The 17,319-nt window shown below is 43.2% G+C and overlaps 1 protein-coding gene across 1 annotated transcript in view; it reads left to right on the top strand.

Annotated features, from left to right (window-relative positions):
• LOC142587922 (glycogen phosphorylase-like) overlaps window positions 1-17,319 on the top strand; it is a 48,382-nt gene that overhangs the window by 19,318 nt on the left and 11,745 nt on the right. Inside the window, exons 8-12 of the mRNA XM_075699296.1 lie at window positions 4,636-4,782; window positions 7,215-7,378; window positions 8,853-8,967; window positions 11,942-12,043; window positions 15,185-15,391. Coding sequence (XP_075555411.1) covers window positions 4,636-4,782; window positions 7,215-7,378; window positions 8,853-8,967; window positions 11,942-12,043; window positions 15,185-15,391 — 735 coding nt within the window. The remainder of the gene's footprint in view (window positions 1-4,635; window positions 4,783-7,214; window positions 7,379-8,852; window positions 8,968-11,941; window positions 12,044-15,184; window positions 15,392-17,319) is intronic.

The following is a 17,319-nucleotide window of genomic DNA, read 5'->3' as shown; positions in this document are numbered from 1 at the left end:
GGTAGTGACCGCAGATTCGGATCATGAGACTGAAATAATCAGAAGAATAAGAATGGGCTGGGGTGTGTTTGGCAGGCATTCTCAGATCATGAACAGCAGGTTACCATTATCCCTCAAGAGAAAACTCTATAACAGCTGTGTCTTACTAGTAACACCTACGGGGCAAAAACCAGCAGGCTTACGAAAAGGGCTCTACTTAAATTGAGGACGATGCAACGAGCTATGGAAAGAATGATGGGTGTAACATTAAGGGGATAAGAAGAGAGCAGATTTGGTGAGGGAATAAATGCGAGTTAATGACATCGCAGTTGAAATCAAGAAAAAGAAATGGCCATGGGCAGTGCATGTAATGAGGAGGTATAAGATAACCGATGGTCATTAAGGGTTACGGACTGGATTACAAGGGGAAGGGAAGCGTAGCAGGGGGCGGCAGAAAGTTAGGTAGACGGATGAGATTAAGAAGTTTGCAGGACAACATGGCCACAATTAGCACATGATCGGTGTGGTTGGAGAAGTATGGGGGAGGCCTTTGCCCTGCAATGGGCGTAACCAGGCTGATGAAGTGTTGAAAGCTCAGCGCATACGAAGCTACCAGCACTTGGTGCACTTTGTCCACATCGTAGATCATCTTCAATATATGTGCGCCCGCGTGGTGTAAGCAGCAGCAGTTGCTATTGGCAAGCTAAGTCCCAGTTTGACCTTGGCTGAGCTTGAAGGTCAGTTTGCGAAGACAATTAGCCATTACATTGTCAGTATGTTTTGACCAGGAAAAATTGTGAGATGTGTATACCGAGATATTTATAGTGAGATACTTCGGAGATATAAGTGTTCTGGGCAAAATAGTGGAAGAGAAGGGGCTTTTTTTTTAGTGTTATTCTCATAAAGACTGTTTTTTTTTCATAGTTAATAGCCATTTGCCATCGATGGCACCATGCAACTATTTTGCCAAAGTCACTATTTAGCCTGATTTGATCTTGGGGTGAGTCAATTTGATCATATAGTATACAGTCATCCACGTAAAGTTTAATTTTGACTGATAGATTATTGACAATATCATTTATATAAGGCAAGAGGCAATAAGGCAATATAAGAGGACCCAGCACGAATCCCTGGGGAATACCAGAGGCAACAGGTAATGTGTTGGAGGAAGTCTGGTTTATCCTAACGAATCAGAAACTGTTAGTTAGGTACACTTGTATCCATTTGAATAACTTATCGTTTCCAAGTATAAAACTGAATTTTTAAAATAATTTGTTGTGGGCTACTTTGTCGAGTGCTTTACTGAAATCCATGAATATAGCGTCGGTTTGCTTTCTATTTATTGTGTTGGCAAAATCGTGAATTGTTTCTGCTAAATGAGTGTTTGTGGAAAAGCCCTGCCAAAATCAGTGTTGAGCGTTTACACCATGTTCATCAAGGAAGCAGATTACATGCTTATAGATTGTGTGCTTGAAAATTTTGCATGTTGTTGAAGTCAGAGAAATTGGTAGATAGTTTTTTTTATACAATTCTTGTTTCCTGATTTGTGTAAGGGTTACATTATTGCTGTTTTCCAGTCATCCAGAAGTATGCCATCCTGAAGCAATTTACTAAACAAAATTTCCAAGTGTTTCGCACACCACTCGGCATAGCTTTTAAGAAGGCATTTGGTATACCATCTGGACCAGGGGATTTTTTTTCATCAATTTTTAAGAGTAAGTGATATATACCATTCTCAGAAATAACAATATCAGGAATGGAAGGCAAATCCATGTAAAAAGAACGCAGACAACCATCATCCATTGTGAATACACTCTTGAAATGATTGTTAAAAGCAGAACATACAACCGGCTCATCGTGTGCACTCTTACCGTCTGTTATAAATATATCAGGCAGGGAAGAAGAATGAGTCATTGTCCTCCAGAATCTCCCTAGAAACGTTTTCATAAAACTAGGAAGCTGTATATTAAAGTAGTTCTCTTTATAATTTATGATCATTTGTTTTAACTTATTTGACACTTCCTCAATGACCCTTTCGAAATTTGAACAAGTTTGCATTTTTTCTGAATTTTTAAGCTGTTTAAGCTTGCATTGCTCGCGCAACGTCTCCCGGGAAATCCAGGGATTCCAACGTATAGCTTTCCTCACAATCTTTGGAACAAACTCGCATGCAGTTGAATATAATGCCTTTAAATAAAAGCCACAGATCACTCATGCTAGTAGTGTTGTTGATGAAACCAGATGAAATGCCAGTGTATCAATTACAGACGCGTCATCTGCACGAGAAAAATTCTGATAATACTGAATCTTGTCATTTTTACTGTGAGGAGCACATTGCAATGACAATACCACTGCTTGATGATCTGAAATGCAGTCTGTGACCATACATGAGACATCATGTTGTATATTTCCACTTACAAAAATAGATTGAGAACTGCATTTGAATCTTTGTGGGTTCTAGTGAAATCGTTAACTACCTGTAATAAGTCAAAATTAAAAGCAATATCAATTATTTCACTATCAATATTTGTGGTGGAGCGGGACGTGAATGTGCTCCAGTCAACATTTGGCAGGTTAAAATCACCGGCTAAGATTAGTTTAGCTGCTTGTTTTATATGGGTGTACATGTATTCTTTTAAGCATTCCAAGTTTGCAACAGGCGAGTTAGGGGGCCTGTATACAGTACCAAGAATGTATTTGACGTTGTTAATGCAAAAGTTGCAGAAAATGCTTTCTACTCCCGAGGTGTCCGGCATCCTTAAAATTTGAAGGGAATGTTTCGTAACAATGGCTACGCCCACTCCTCTTCTATCACGGTCTTTGCGCATTATTTTGCATTTTATCAGGGCAAATTTGCTATCATATATATCTTCACTTAATCAGGTTTTCATCAATACTGCTATGTCGGGGTCAAGCGAGCAAAGGCTGCCTTCAAGCTGTTCTACTTTGTTGACAACGCTGCAGCAGTTTAGGTATGAATGGTGATTGGCAACGATTACTAATCTATTTTAAATGTACCGCCTGTTTCTTAGTCGATGCCCTGTTGTAGGCATGTGCCGTAGTATGGAAATCAACACTCAGCTATCGTATCAAAGAGCTAGCTGGCGTTGGTACAATATGTACCACCTGCTTCTTGGCCCAGTTCCCGTTGTGCCATAGTATGGAAACCATTCCGATCAATGCGCGGCGATTATCAAGGAGCCAGTAGGCATTGCCACGATAGGAGTATATATGCAATCGTGTGTGCGGCACAATGGTTACAGCTTAGGGTTGCTGTGCTGGGAGGCCAAGGTTCGATCCCAGTGTTGAGTGCGTAATTCATCCCCCCCCCTTTTTCTTTTTAAGTGAGCTACTTAACAGGACAGCAGCAGCAGTCAACCAGCAGCCATGGTCAGGAAAGTCTGGGAGGGTTCGCAAAAGAAAGCTTCACTTATAAAATGGCCGTGTGCTGTGCTTTGGGTGCACATTAAAGGAACACTAAAGAGATGGTAAACTTGAACTGTGCCACTAAATTACCCTTTTGTGGTTCCAAAGAAGCCACTAGGTCCGTTCGATTTGCCTGCACCACTGTGAAACCAGTCCATGGCGATTCACGAGAAGTTAGAAATTGTGCAGCACGATTTCTTCGGTGCAGGCACAGGGCAACACTTGAAACAAAAGCCAGGGTGCAGACGTGGTGCAGGCTTTTTGTTTTTTCGGACTAATGTGCACGGACTGCATAAGTTTGAGAGGTCCTGAACTGCTGGTATGATCGGTTTCTGAGGCGTAAATACACCCGCGCTTGCATAGACACAGCAGACGCACATGAGCGGGGTTTTAACGATGCTTGAGCATGCGTGCTGCGTCATCTGCTGCCCTGCTGTTTCATGCCTGTATGTCCGTCCGCACCAAGCTGGCACCGACAGTAGAGAGGGTGCAGCAAAATCGTGAATAGCCCTTCACCTTTCCTGCACCTTTTGAAACGAACGCCGTGGTTTAGAGGGTGCCATTGCTGCACTGCTGAAACGAATGGCAGTGTGCATTCGTCATGAATGGGTTCAGGTGGTGCAGGCAAATGGAACGTACCTACTAGTTACCGTGAGAAGGGGCTTGCAGTTGCAACTGAAAGACTGGTGGCGACATCACGTTAACGTTCTCGCACCAGCTTGCTCTGACAGCATGGATTTGACACCGTCTGCTTGAGCCCAGTTAACTTTCTATTCTAAATTCTATTACAGTGTCATAATGGCAAGACTACAAAAAATATATATTGAAATCTATGATGTCTTGCTGACATACCGGCACTGGGGTTGCAGCATGAAATGAAAACGAAACATTGACCTTGGTGTGCCATCAGCAATGGTACAAGCCATTGCTGATGATGGTAGTTTCTGCTTATACAGATTTGTTGACGGACACGAAAAATGCACAGAACCCTAGCCATAAACAGCTTCGCTGTAAAAAAAATCTCGGCGGTCAAAATTTGGAGTTCTGCTCATGCACTGACAGACAAAAGTGCACTGTAAAAGTGGAGGACTATGTTGTTGAAAACACATCTCTCTTGGTTATCAGAGATCAGGCCTAATTAATTTTCGCGCTGAGGGCGCAAACAACTTTCATTCTTGCACAAAGGGTTTTTCACTCGTTCACGTTTTTTTCTGCTTTTTGTTTTTCTAGGCTCTGGAACTGACGACAAAGACATGTGCCTACACGAACCACACGGTGCTGCCAGAGGCCTTGGAGCGCTGGCCATGCTCCATGTTGCAGAACATGCTTCCGCGCCACCTGCAGATCATCTTTGAAATCAACGCCCGTTTCCTTGGCGTAAGTCTCGTACAGTCGAATCTCAATGCAACAAAGTTGTACCTGCAGCGGGAAACTTCGGTAAATCATGAATCTCGTTCATTCAGTGTTTCTGTGTCTCGGCAGTAGTAATTGCCTCACGGGTTCCTTGGAACAGCCATGGCGGATACCACATGGTCGGGGAGCATCTATACCATGATCAAAATTGGCCAATGACCGCCACAGTGGATAAGTGAATATGGCATTCAGCTGATTGTCTGGGTTTGATTCTGAGCCATGGTGACTGCATTCTGATGGGGTGGATTGCAACGACACTCGTGTAGTGTGCTTTGACTGCACATTAATATACTCCCGGGTGGTCTTACTTAATCTGGGGCCATCAACTATGGCATCCCTAGTAGCCCAACGTACAGTTTTGGAATGCGGCAATGTTTTTTTATGAATAAAAAAAGTCGTTGGCAGAATGTTATAGTGGGCATTAGTCAGTGTATCAGTCCGAGAATGACATGAAAAACAGACTTATTTTGAATATTCCCGCCTCAAAAATACCCTGCTCCTGGATAGCCAAAAAGTTTGAATCAGGTTTAAAAAGCAAATGCTCCACGATGAAATTTTTTTATATTTATATACATTATTCTATAAGAGCCAACGTCCGACCTTTGGGACTACTCCCTACAGGCCCCCAGAACGTCCGAAAAATTGAATGCGTGCTTTAAGGCACGCATTAAATTTTTCGGATGTTCTGTCCCCAAGGGCTGTAATCGCCACATGCACGTCCAAAACAGCTCTAAGGATGTACACCTGTGGATCGGTGCTCGTACTGCGATAGGTGACGGCGGGTGCACGTGTGTGTAATTAAGGAAATCTTGCCGTGCCCGTGACAATTGCCCCTTCCCACTCTTGATGTGCTTCGCCGCAGCACATTTCGTATGCGTTATCGCGTAGTATCGAGGCGAAGCTGACTTTCGGGAAACGCCATTGTGCAAAGTGTCGTGCTTTCCGAGATTCGAAGCAGGATTACAAAGGCAGAGTCGGCGCCACTGCTAACAGCGGCAAATTGTATTAATGAAGAATACGCCACCGAACAGCAAGCAGCTTGGTAGCGAACGTCGAAGTAGCTAGGCCTAGCGTTGCCGCGGTGGTGGCCATGGCTGCCAGCGGATCTGCGTGCGAGAGCGCCAGTTGGAGGCGGCGAGGTAATCAAAATGGCAGCAGTGGTGGCTTCAACTGTTGCCGTTTCGGACCTGCGGTCATGGTATACAGTCCGTCAAATCAGACGGCGAAAGTTTTTTTTTTTTTTTGCTTCCGAAATTTTCGATGTTCTTATATTGACTCTATAGGGTATGTGGCGGTGCCACGAAGACGTCCGAACAATCGGGCATCCGTAAGGTCGGTTGTTGACTATATACCTATATACTAGGGGTTTTGAATATTTAAAGTCTTGAATACGAATTGAATATGACACACAGCATTCATATTCGAAAAGGAACTGTTTGGTATCTTCGAATATTTCAAACTAATTACTTTACAATAACCGACTGTTAAAATCCTGTTACTGTTCTTCCATGCTAAACAAAGTGTCGCAAATTATGAGAAGTGAGATAATGCAAAAAATCTTCAAAGCAATGCCAAAACAAAATGGGTAATGCAAGCTTTGTATTAGGTTGTGCACGGGAAGCCTGCAGGTGAGCCTGTGATGTTTGCTTGTGGTCTCTAATTTAGTGTATGTCGAAGTTTAGCCAAGTAGCAATTTTATCCTTTGTTACAACTAGTGATGGAGATGGAGATGGAGCTTGCTTGACGAGGCCCTTGTACTACAGTTCACTTGAATGGGGTGATGATTAGTACTATAATGATCCTTGTTGTAACTTGCATTGAGATGTCATTTTCAGCACTATTTGTTATTACGCTGTTATACAGTTGAACATTGATATAGCAACATCAATTTAATGAAGTATAGTGTACTCTCTTTAACTGGGTAACTTAAGGGACCATTGAAATAAGTTCCGTTTATCAAGAGTTTAATTTACTGAACATTGATCTCAAGGGAACAGATGCTTTTTTGAAGGACACTAAGCCAATAAGTGTAGCAGGTCTAATTTCAAAGCTTCTTCTTAAGATGTTTCTACTATCATGCAGCTGCTGACCTAGCAGCACGAGACATAATTACAAAAAAGAAACAAAAAGCGATTCAGTAAGAAAATTCTTGTTTTAGTGAAAGTTTTAGTAAAGCAACAACTGTTAAGCAATAACAAAGTAAAACAATAACAAATTTGGACTGTGCATGGTTTATATGGCAGCATACAATGCAGCATCACTGTGTGGCTTACTTCACCAGATAATGCATGCTCATGCCTACTTCACCACGGTTGCCATACCCTTGTGTCTGGTATGCCGTTCTAACCGACTGGTTCCACCATATGCCGGTCAATTTGCAAGCGTGCTTGTTCCAGGACGTGAGCAAGAAATACCCCGGGGACCACGACCGGTTGCGGCGTATGTCGCTGGTTGAGGAAGAAGGCGAGAAGCGCATCAACATGGCTCACCTGGCCATCGTGTGTTCGCACAAGATCAACGGCGTGGCACGGATCCACTCCGAGATCCTCAAGAAGGACTTGTGAGTATATGCGCTGCAAACAGCGGTTCGACAACAAAGCTGTCTGCTTTCGCACAAATTAAGATGAGCCAGAACTGTGCCTGTTGTTATGCCACCTCTGAAAAATTTTTTATTATTAAAGCCGATGGACACTATGCAACCAACACACAGTTAAGTTGTCTAACCCACATATGACAATATTCAAATGCCAGTAAAATTGCATTGTTATAACCGGTTTGCATGAAAAAAAGTGCAAGGGGCAGATATCACACATTGTAATTTTTTAAAAAGTTAGTCGAAGCCGCTTATAGCATTGCCAGTTTTAACAATGCTCAGACAACAATGAGTAGCCCCAGCACAGTGAACATTTGCCTGCGTTACACGGTAAAATAGACTGCTTACTACAATGTTCCCATGCCACACTACTGGCTATAACAAGCAAATCTGGCCGCTGGTTGTCACTGCCAAAAAGAAAAGTGAAATCCAGCAAAAGAAATAAAATGAATGCAAGCCTCCGCATTCGCCTGCCTGCCGCACACCTAGCTTCGCCACACCCGTCTTTGCACCGTGCGTGGCGCGCCTTCATTACATCGCCCTACACATCACGCACCCCTCTCCCATCTCCCTCCCACCCCTCCGATACACAGGTCGACTGCGCCAATGTTAGAGGGGTGACAGGAAAACGGGAGAGGCATGCAAGGTCGGTCATGCGACAAAGGCATCCCGTGAGGGGTGCATGGCACAAAGGCTGGTGCGGCAAAGGTGTGCAGCACACTGGCGGATGCGACATCCTGCTTTTTTTTCTTCTTTTCAAGAATTTTGCATTCATTGTAATTGCATTCTCAAACACCCTGTAGGAAGATTTAATTATAACCCATAATAGGGTGACATGGGGGGCAGACCTGGCATACATCTGAGACTTGACTTCACGTTGCGTCAACAAGAAAAAGCTAAGCGAAGTGCATATTGTTGCTCATTGTAACTTTTTTGGTGTGCAAACCTATGAAAACACAACATAGCCTGCATTAAACACTTAAGAAACCATTACTGCATTGTCTTGTGCGCAGGCGAGCTTCCCTTCAAGTTCCCGAACAATTTGTTCAGCTGCTATCTTGTCTGGACAGCAGAGTAGCCTGCATTGTTTTTGAGTTGGATGCTGTCTTTGGGAGGCTGCTTTCTATGCTAGCTTTGTCAAAATTGTGTTGAGACTTAAGATGGCTGCTGTCTACTTAACTATCTATTTAGCTGTTTTTGGCGAGTATTGGACCACTGCCTTACTGACTGTTCCTGCATGCTTGCAGTGAGGAGCGTCATCTGAAACACATGCCTGGGACTGTATCATGTATAATTTCCATATCCTTCGTTCCCATTCACTTTTCATCTTTCGCACAAAATGGCTCACACCTGCAATAGTTTGGGCTCAGCATTATGCATTTTATGCGAGGATGGAAAAACATTGAAAGCAAAATATGGCCCCCGCTGCTGGCATCTGCAGGTTCAAGGACTTCTACGAGATGTACCCCGAGCGTTTCCTGAACAAGACCAATGGCATTACTCCCCGCCGGTGGCTCCTGCTCTGCAACCCTAGTCTGGCCGATCTCATCGCCGATGTGAGCCTCGCCCTTTGCAGCCACTTTATGGCAATTTTTTTTTCTAGGTTTGGTTGTGGCATGTGTAATCTCATTTTGTGCGCAGCTACAGTTCCCGACCGATAATTTGGACATGCTTGATTATTCGAACAGCTCCTCCGACCGAAATTTTGGACACCTTACAGTGTGCTGCGCGATAATTTGGGCACCAACTGCACAACTGCATGCTAATTTGGCCACTGAATTGAGCAAGAATAGGGATATTTGGGTTTTGATACGTCACTGGCAGCACTCTCCAACCGCGCCCAAACCGCAGGACACGCTAAGCCAAGACAGTAAGTCGTAAAGGCTACTTGCGTGATTTGTCATGCGAGTTTCATTAACGTAAATGCCGAACCGTGTTGTGTTGTATAGCAACGCGGTTCCGGGCAGATTCTTCAAGCAGTGTGAAGTGGCGTCAACTCAGCACTCGACATCTGTGCAAGCGAAATGCCAGACATTGGCTGTTGCGAAGAAATACATGATAAATCGGCTATTACACTGCTGTCAACTTTTGTTATGTTGCCAGGGGATGAAGACTCCATGGATGCATTGACTGTACTACTTTCGTCTCGGTGTAATGACAGCATGGCAACAGTTGAGATGCAGGCCTCGATTTCGTAGCAATGCTTTCCGCTTGATTCTGTGTAACTATTATCATCTGCCATTCGTGGCCAACTGATCCTGTTAATATGGGCAAGGCATTGTTCTGACTACTGACTGACGAAGCATGGAAAGGAATAGCATAAAAATGGGCATCACTACAAAAATGTGGGCATGAATTGTCTGGGACAAAGGCAAGCATACATGTATGTAACAACATATTGACCCTGGTGTTAACAGCGCAAAAAAAGTTAGTGCTTGTGGTGTCATCTTCTCGTCTCGTGTCCCATCTACATTTTGCACTGTTAACACCAGGATGGAAAACCAACAAGCCCAAGCTGCTATACTAGCAAAAAACACATTGACAAAATTGGGTAATATTCTTGGATCATTTTAAAAGATACTTTCACTCTTGCAATATTTTCAGTGATTATCACTAGATGCATCGATGGCAGACAACAGTTATCACTGTAAGACAGCGAGCTTGGCACTGTACCGAAGATGTCGTCGCTTGCAGGTGCCAGCACATCTTGCACTAGTCCCACGAAATAGAAGGTATCCCTGAAAGCGATGAACCGAGAGTATGGCACAGCTTTTTTTGCGACTTGTGTAACAATATTTCTTATGTTCTGGAAAGTTCAGCATTTCAGACTCGCAATTATTCGGGCTGTTTGGCAATCACCGTCTAGTCCGAATGATCAGTTGGCGTCTGTATATCAGAGATGCATGACATGCGACAAGTGCAATTAAATGTAAATGCAATATTGTGAATGAATTTTGTGCAGTGACCTTACCTAAGTTTTCTTCTTTTGAAAAGGACAGTGTATAGGCAAGCCTGTGATGTTCCCATAGGGACAATGGGGCCGATTTTCGCAGGCGACGCTAGTGCCGCCTGGATTGTGATGGTAGTTGCACTGACACCAGAACAATGTTCACCTACTAATACTAGCTGAAGTTTTGAATATATTCACTTATAACCGAAATTTAAAAACGACAGGCAATGTATGCATGATTTCTAGTTGCTTGGAAAGTTAAATGTGGGTTGAAAGCACAATGACGGTTGTGAGGAATAGTGCACAGCAGACGACCGAAGTCAGCGTCGTCTGCTTCTGCTATTGCTCTTGCACTGCCCGTAGGTATACGACAATTTCGTCTCGTTCACATAATAAGTTAGCCTGTACATTTACCTTTGAAGGTTGGTGCTGCTGCATAGGCTGAGCAAAATGACAGTGCTAATCACATCAACTTGCTGCAAATAAACAGCTTTATTATAACAGCATCGATGTTTACATGAAATAAAAGCATGTAAATAGCATTTCAGAAGATATACTGGTGTGCAACATGCCTAAGTGTTTATGTGCAAAAAGATACTACATACAGTCTCGTCGAACACCTCTAGGGAACAGAATCTGTCCTCTGGTGATTGAAGAAATACATCCTGCCACATTGCAAGCTGGCATCTAAAGTTCCTCCACTTATGTAGCTGACAATGCCACACTACTTCGTTCACAATAATCGACAAACTACAGGTCGATTTGAGCATAAACACGTGGCTTTCACAAGGGCGAATTCTATTCACTGTTCTTCTGGCCCAGACTACCTACTCTCTCTTTTGCGGTTATCCATTCCAGAAGTAGTCACGATATAAAGCTTTTCAGCCTTTAAGCTCAATTTGCTTCGAAGAGTTTAAAATTTAAAAGAGAAATGTTTCTGTTTACATATTGGTTTGAAGCATTACAAATAAAGTTTACAATACAAGGGCTCAGCTGTCACTTCGATTACCACTGCCAGTGGTGGGCTGTTGTTGTTTCGATGGTGGCGACACCTCAAGGCTGTGACACAAACCACGCCACGTGCCACAGGCTTGGTATAGTTGCAACCATCACTATTTGGGTGCTGAAGTTTTGTTATGTCATAATCTGAATTTAGGCATATTAAAAAAGCCATTATACAGTGAAACCTAGTACTATAAAGAACACAGATGTAACAAATTATCAGATGTAATTACATAAATATAAATTTCTTGATATCGGCATGCAACAAGTATGTGCTTATAATGAATATCAGGTATAACGAAAGCATTTTTGGGTGAAATGTTACTTTGTGATATCATGGTTTATCACTTTCAGCAGTTCCTGATTAGATACGTTGACAGGCAGAATGCCTCACTCCAATGAGGCATTGTGCTGGATGCCACATCACGCAAAAATTAAAATACCTCCTCCGCAAGCAATCATTCGAGAATACAGCCCCATGTTTCAATTCACTCCATACTTCTGATCCAAAACTGACTCAGTGTGCCTATCAGCTCTGGGTTTGAAGTTGTTGTCGCCTTCCTATCTGTTGTTCCCAGAAAATTGGCGAGGACTGGATCGTGCACCTGGAGCAGCTGACCAAGCTGAAGCCGCTGGTCAACGACAAGGCATTCCTGCGAGACTTGCAGAAAGTGAAGCAGGTCAGTGCTCTTTGAGAAAAGAAAAGGAGAGAAAAGAACAAGTGCCTCAGGAAAATCGTGTACATGACTTTTAGCATGTGCTTTAAAAGATGAGAGTATCAAAAGCACACTTTTATGAATTCATACACAAGACACTGTCTTACATGCCCCTACAGTTTGTGGGTCAGCACACAGCCATAATGTTAACCCCCTCAAATGCTGTGTACATATTTGTGAATTCCAAGATAGTGCATCAAAAGGAAAAATGCTGCAGAATGTAGCAATGTTTAAAACATACTGCCTACATCTTGAGACACTTCTTATTGGACATTTCCTGCAAGTTTGATAAATATTTGCAAGTGTTTTGGAGAAAGGAGCTGGAAGGTAAACATCTGGGTGTTGTTTAACCTCACTTGCAGTACAGTTGCATAGTGGGCTCACTTTCGTTGTTTCTGAACATTATACATCAGTGATATTTTTTTCAAATGGCTGGATGGGTGTCTTCTAAGTATGACGAGCATGTAATATCTGACGTTCTCATATCTGACATTCCTGTTAAACAGTTCGCACACTGAGTTCACATTTCATAAACTTTACTAACTAAACTTGCTGAAAAAAAATAAAGGTAAGTCACCTGCTCTACTGCAGTACGCTTTTAACGATTCTGAAGATGCAAGAAAAGTGGTAAAGCTAAATTTCCATTGACAGAACTAATTTGCACCTTGAATTAATAGTTGGCGGCCACAAATTTTTTGGCCATTTAACGAGCCTAGTTTTAGGTAGCGTAGATTTAGAGCAGGCTCCGTGGAAAATTTTACCTTTGAAATACTAGTGAACACTATGAAAACCTTGCAAATTTACATGTTTTGATGCCAAAGCTGAAAACGACGTTACCACCTGCCATGAATGCTGCAAAAACCCAGAATGCTGACACCCAGTGTGGTTTCTCTGTATGGACCACTGAGGTCTGGTGGCACCCGTTATACATGTGAACAGTGTGCTGGGATTTGTGACACATTCGCTAACAACCATGTGCATATGTCACCTGCTGAGGGGCTATTTAAGAGCTGTTAGAAGACAGTTGTTCAACTACCTGCCTGCAGCTTGACCAAGATTGCTGCAGTGGTATTTGATGCCCATTCATAAATAACCAATTTGTCCAAAGCGAAAATATTGTTGTAGTTGTACTTTAATCGTTGTGTTTGTGCATAGTAAATCTACCATACTAGTTGATGGGACATAACATATAGCTGCACTATATTACCAGTTTGGACTGGTAAAGGTATTCTTTCAAAACTTCATTTTATAATTCATTTGATGAAAGCGTGTTGATTATCCTTAGCGACATAATTGTTAGTTGGGTTACTTTTTATTACCGACTGGTATGTTACGAACATGAAAAAGAGCCGCTGTCGTAGCCCAGTAGCTACGGCATTGCACTGCTAAGCTTGACGTTATGGATACAGTCCTGGTCTAGACAGTCACATTTTGATGGGGGTGAAATGCAAAAACGCTCGTGTACTCAGGTTTAGGTGCACATTTAAGAACCCCAGGTGGTCAAAATTAATCCGGAGCCTCCCACCCACTATGGCGTGATTCATAATCGGAACGTGGTTTTGGCAAGTAAAACTCCAGAGTTTATATTTCTTTAAGGTGAAAAACAACTTTTTTTGCCTAAACACCCCAATAGCTGAAGGCATCTGCATGCACGTGGCGAAAGCAACGCTTCTCGTATTTCTTGTGAAATGTGCTTTTCTTGGCCTAAACACAGAGATAAAGCTTTAGCATTGTGTGATAGGCTGGCATGTCAGTGCGTATTCTGGATTTTCATGTCAACTCTGAAGTATTCAAAATGAATTCATTGCTGTTTTCTTGTAGTCTGTGATGGCACAATTGTATAGATGAAATTGGCATTAATTTTTGTGAAAAGAAAATGAAATATACAATGTCTTTAAACCACCTAAATAGAGTTCCATGTGCACCTGAATTTATATCTAAGATGAATGGTTTACGTAATCACTTCCATGCTCCAAGCACTGAGAGACTGGCAAAGCATTGGGAACTTCCAATGGTGGTTTTTATTGCAAATGGCACAGGGAAGCTTACAACGAAAAACTGTTTCCTGAATTAGTGCTGACCCTACACTGAGTATTATTTCATTTTTGGAGCAATGTTATTGAGGCAGCACACTTCGACGCAGCAAAGCAAGTTCATAAATTATATTCATTATTATCATCAGTTTATTTTTATGTCCATTGGCAGTACAAAGGCCTCTCCCAGCGATATTCATTAAGTATAGAGAACCCCATTGATGGGTTTCTCGAGGGATCGCGAGGACAAAAAAATAACATCTGGAGTGGGGGGAACGTTAACCGTGAGGAAGGCTGCAAATCTCCACAGCCATGTCAGAAACAGTTCTGAATACCTGTCAGTACAGTTGTTAGATGTCTTCGTGCTCATACTGTGATGAGAAATGGCGCATATGCATGTATATTTAAGGGATACTTGCAATGTTTTATGACAGTGACCCCTTTCAACTCTTACTATGTTTACAACACTATTTCACTTATGCTTCACTGCATAACATGGTTTTATTGTGGCGAAGCTGACTTGAAGGACTTGACTATGCTAAGCATACGAGACTCTTGCACGCTTAATAAGTGTAGCCCTGCACTCGGTGGATCTGGCCCAGTGTGTGGTTGCCTATAGGTTTTAACCAATGCATACTTTGCTTTGGGTGCTTCGCCAACTCCTCTGCACGAATGCAGCACCTGGCTTATTGCAAACTTCAGTTGCTTCTTGCAACGCACCGGTCACTTGTTGCAACATACAAGCTGGCTGCATCTATAAATTTACGTAGCTGCCACGTTCAAGCACAACGTAAGATACAGGAACATTACAGATTGGTGACCTATCAAGGGGAACATGATACATGGAAGTCGATGTTATTTAGGTTGGCACCGCGAAAGCACGGCATCGCAGTCATGAAAACGCAGTGGAGTATCCACTGTATCAGCATTATACAGTGAGTGTTACTAAATGTTCCCGCACAACAATTTGCAAATGACATCAACAGCAAAGTGCACTTTTTCAAAGCGGCACTGTATTTGCCCCATCTGACAGGGGTATCACACGGGCCCATGCTGATTCCTTTGGTTGCAGGAAAACAAGATGCGGCTGTGCGAGTACCTGCACAAGCTGACGGGCATCAAGCTCAACCCATCGTCCATGTTCGACATGCAAGTGAAGCGTATCCACGAGTACAAGCGACAGCTGCTCAACTGCCTGCACATCATCTGCCTGTACAACCGCATCAAGGCAGACCCCTCGGCACCCTTCGTGCCACGTACCATCATGATCGGTGGAAAGGTGCGTAGCTTGCTTTCTTTGTTTCGTTCATGTTTTGCCACTCAGGAGGTGTTGATTTTGCCATAATGAAACAGTGGTGTCATCTGTCTCTGCTACGGTGGTAATGCAGCTTTCATCCTAGCCGTGAGAGAGTCATGTGTAGACCATTTTGCTGTTTAGGAGTTCTGCAAGTTCTTGTTGCGGAAATGAAGTGGACAAAAAAGACAATGGCAGACTACAGTAGTGCCGGCAAAACATAAGCTTGCAGGTTTAAAAATTTTTCTTTGCAGCTGATCATAATTTTACAAATGAATTTTAATATAAAATGTTAAATATCTGTGCTTGAGGCATGATACGCAATTCTCTTGTATAATGATGTGCCTTATATGTTGAGCCATCTTGAAAACACGCTACTTTTATTGGCATAGCAGGCTGATAGACTATGGGATGAGAATTTTCTTGGCATCATAGGCTCACTGCTACCGAGGCATTTATAAAACAGTCCATACCAGGCTCACCCATTTAGGTAACACTCGGTAGATAATGAAAAAATTTCAGCAGAAACCATATTGGAATAACTGTCAACGCTAATGCGAATAGCATTGAAGCAATGTAGCAACACACCTTACTGGCCGCCGCTGAAACGAATCGTATGAGTCGCATATGAGGTGTCACGTGAGGTGTCACATGTGAGGTGTCACACGTGAGGTGTGTGCTGCTGCTGAGCTCCTCTCTTGCGCTTCCTTTCGGACATGCTGCCCTGCGAAGTCAGTGGGTGGCACCATTCTAATTATACATGATACTGATTCAATTCTTCCCAGTGCCAGATAAATTTCAAGGGTGCTTGTTGTCATTGAAGAGAGGCACATACCCGGTGCCACATACCCAGTGGCCCAAGTAGATCTCGTAGGTTAATTGTAGAGTGCCGCATAGCCAGTCCCACATAGCCAGTCCCACATAGCCTGCCCCACATAGCCGGTGCCACATAGCCGGTGCCACATAGCCGGTGCCACATAGCCGGTGCCACTTAGCCGGTGCCATATAACTGGTGCCACATAGCCAGTACCACATAACCAGTACCACATAACCAGCAACACATAACCAGGGAACCAAGTTGGCCTGAAATAGGCTCATTGTAGAGCGGCACATACCCAGTGGCAAATACCTAGTAACCCAAGTTGGCATGCAAGAGGTTAGATGCAGACAGACATACAGACATACCGCAAACTTCGTGAACTATTAAAAGAATGCTATTCTCATAAAAGAAGGCAGCTGCATGAAGACGGGACTGAGATCTCCAGGTCACTTCTGTGTCCACAGGCCAACAAGCGACCAGTGAAGTGCCAAGTGAAAGGGCAACTGGAAAGCTGCAGTTTGGGCAACAGTAAAGCAAATGCCAATGCTTTATCTGAGCAAAGGCTTGGAATCTGCATAGGTTTTTATTGTAGCTTTTTGCTGCTTTCTGGATGGGATGCCAACTGCCCCCATTCTCGGCTAGAGTCGGACACTGTATGGCTTCTTGAAATATGAATGCAGTTACGTTGTGGGTAAGCAAAAACCAACAAAGGTAAATTGTTGCTCTGGTACGCATGCAACAGGCACTGAATCTCGTATCTTTCAGTTAATTCTTGGGGATTTCATTCCTTGCTCTTGCTACCTTATGCTGAAGAACACTCCGGTGCTGTTGAGGATTATAGTCTGCACGCTCAAGTGGAACCCCAAGTGACACTGACAATATGCGGGATGATGTAGGCCTAGTGACTATGGTGTTTCAGTGCTGCCAAGCACAAGGTTGTGGGTTCGACTCCTTGTAGTAGCCACACTCCTGTAGGGTCAGAATGCAAAGGTGTTAATGTACATTGAAGCAGGTCTAAATTAATCCTGAACCCCCTCTTCTCGCCTCCCCCCCACTTACTACAGCGTTCCTGATAACCAGTGCTTTGCATTGA

Source organism: Dermacentor variabilis, chromosome 7 (assembly GCF_050947875.1).
Source record: "Dermacentor variabilis isolate Ectoservices chromosome 7, ASM5094787v1, whole genome shotgun sequence".
Taxonomy (NCBI): domain Eukaryota; kingdom Metazoa; phylum Arthropoda; class Arachnida; order Ixodida; family Ixodidae; genus Dermacentor; species Dermacentor variabilis.
The sequence above is the reverse complement of the archived record's forward strand: the minus strand, read 5'-3'. Positions and strand labels throughout refer to the sequence as shown.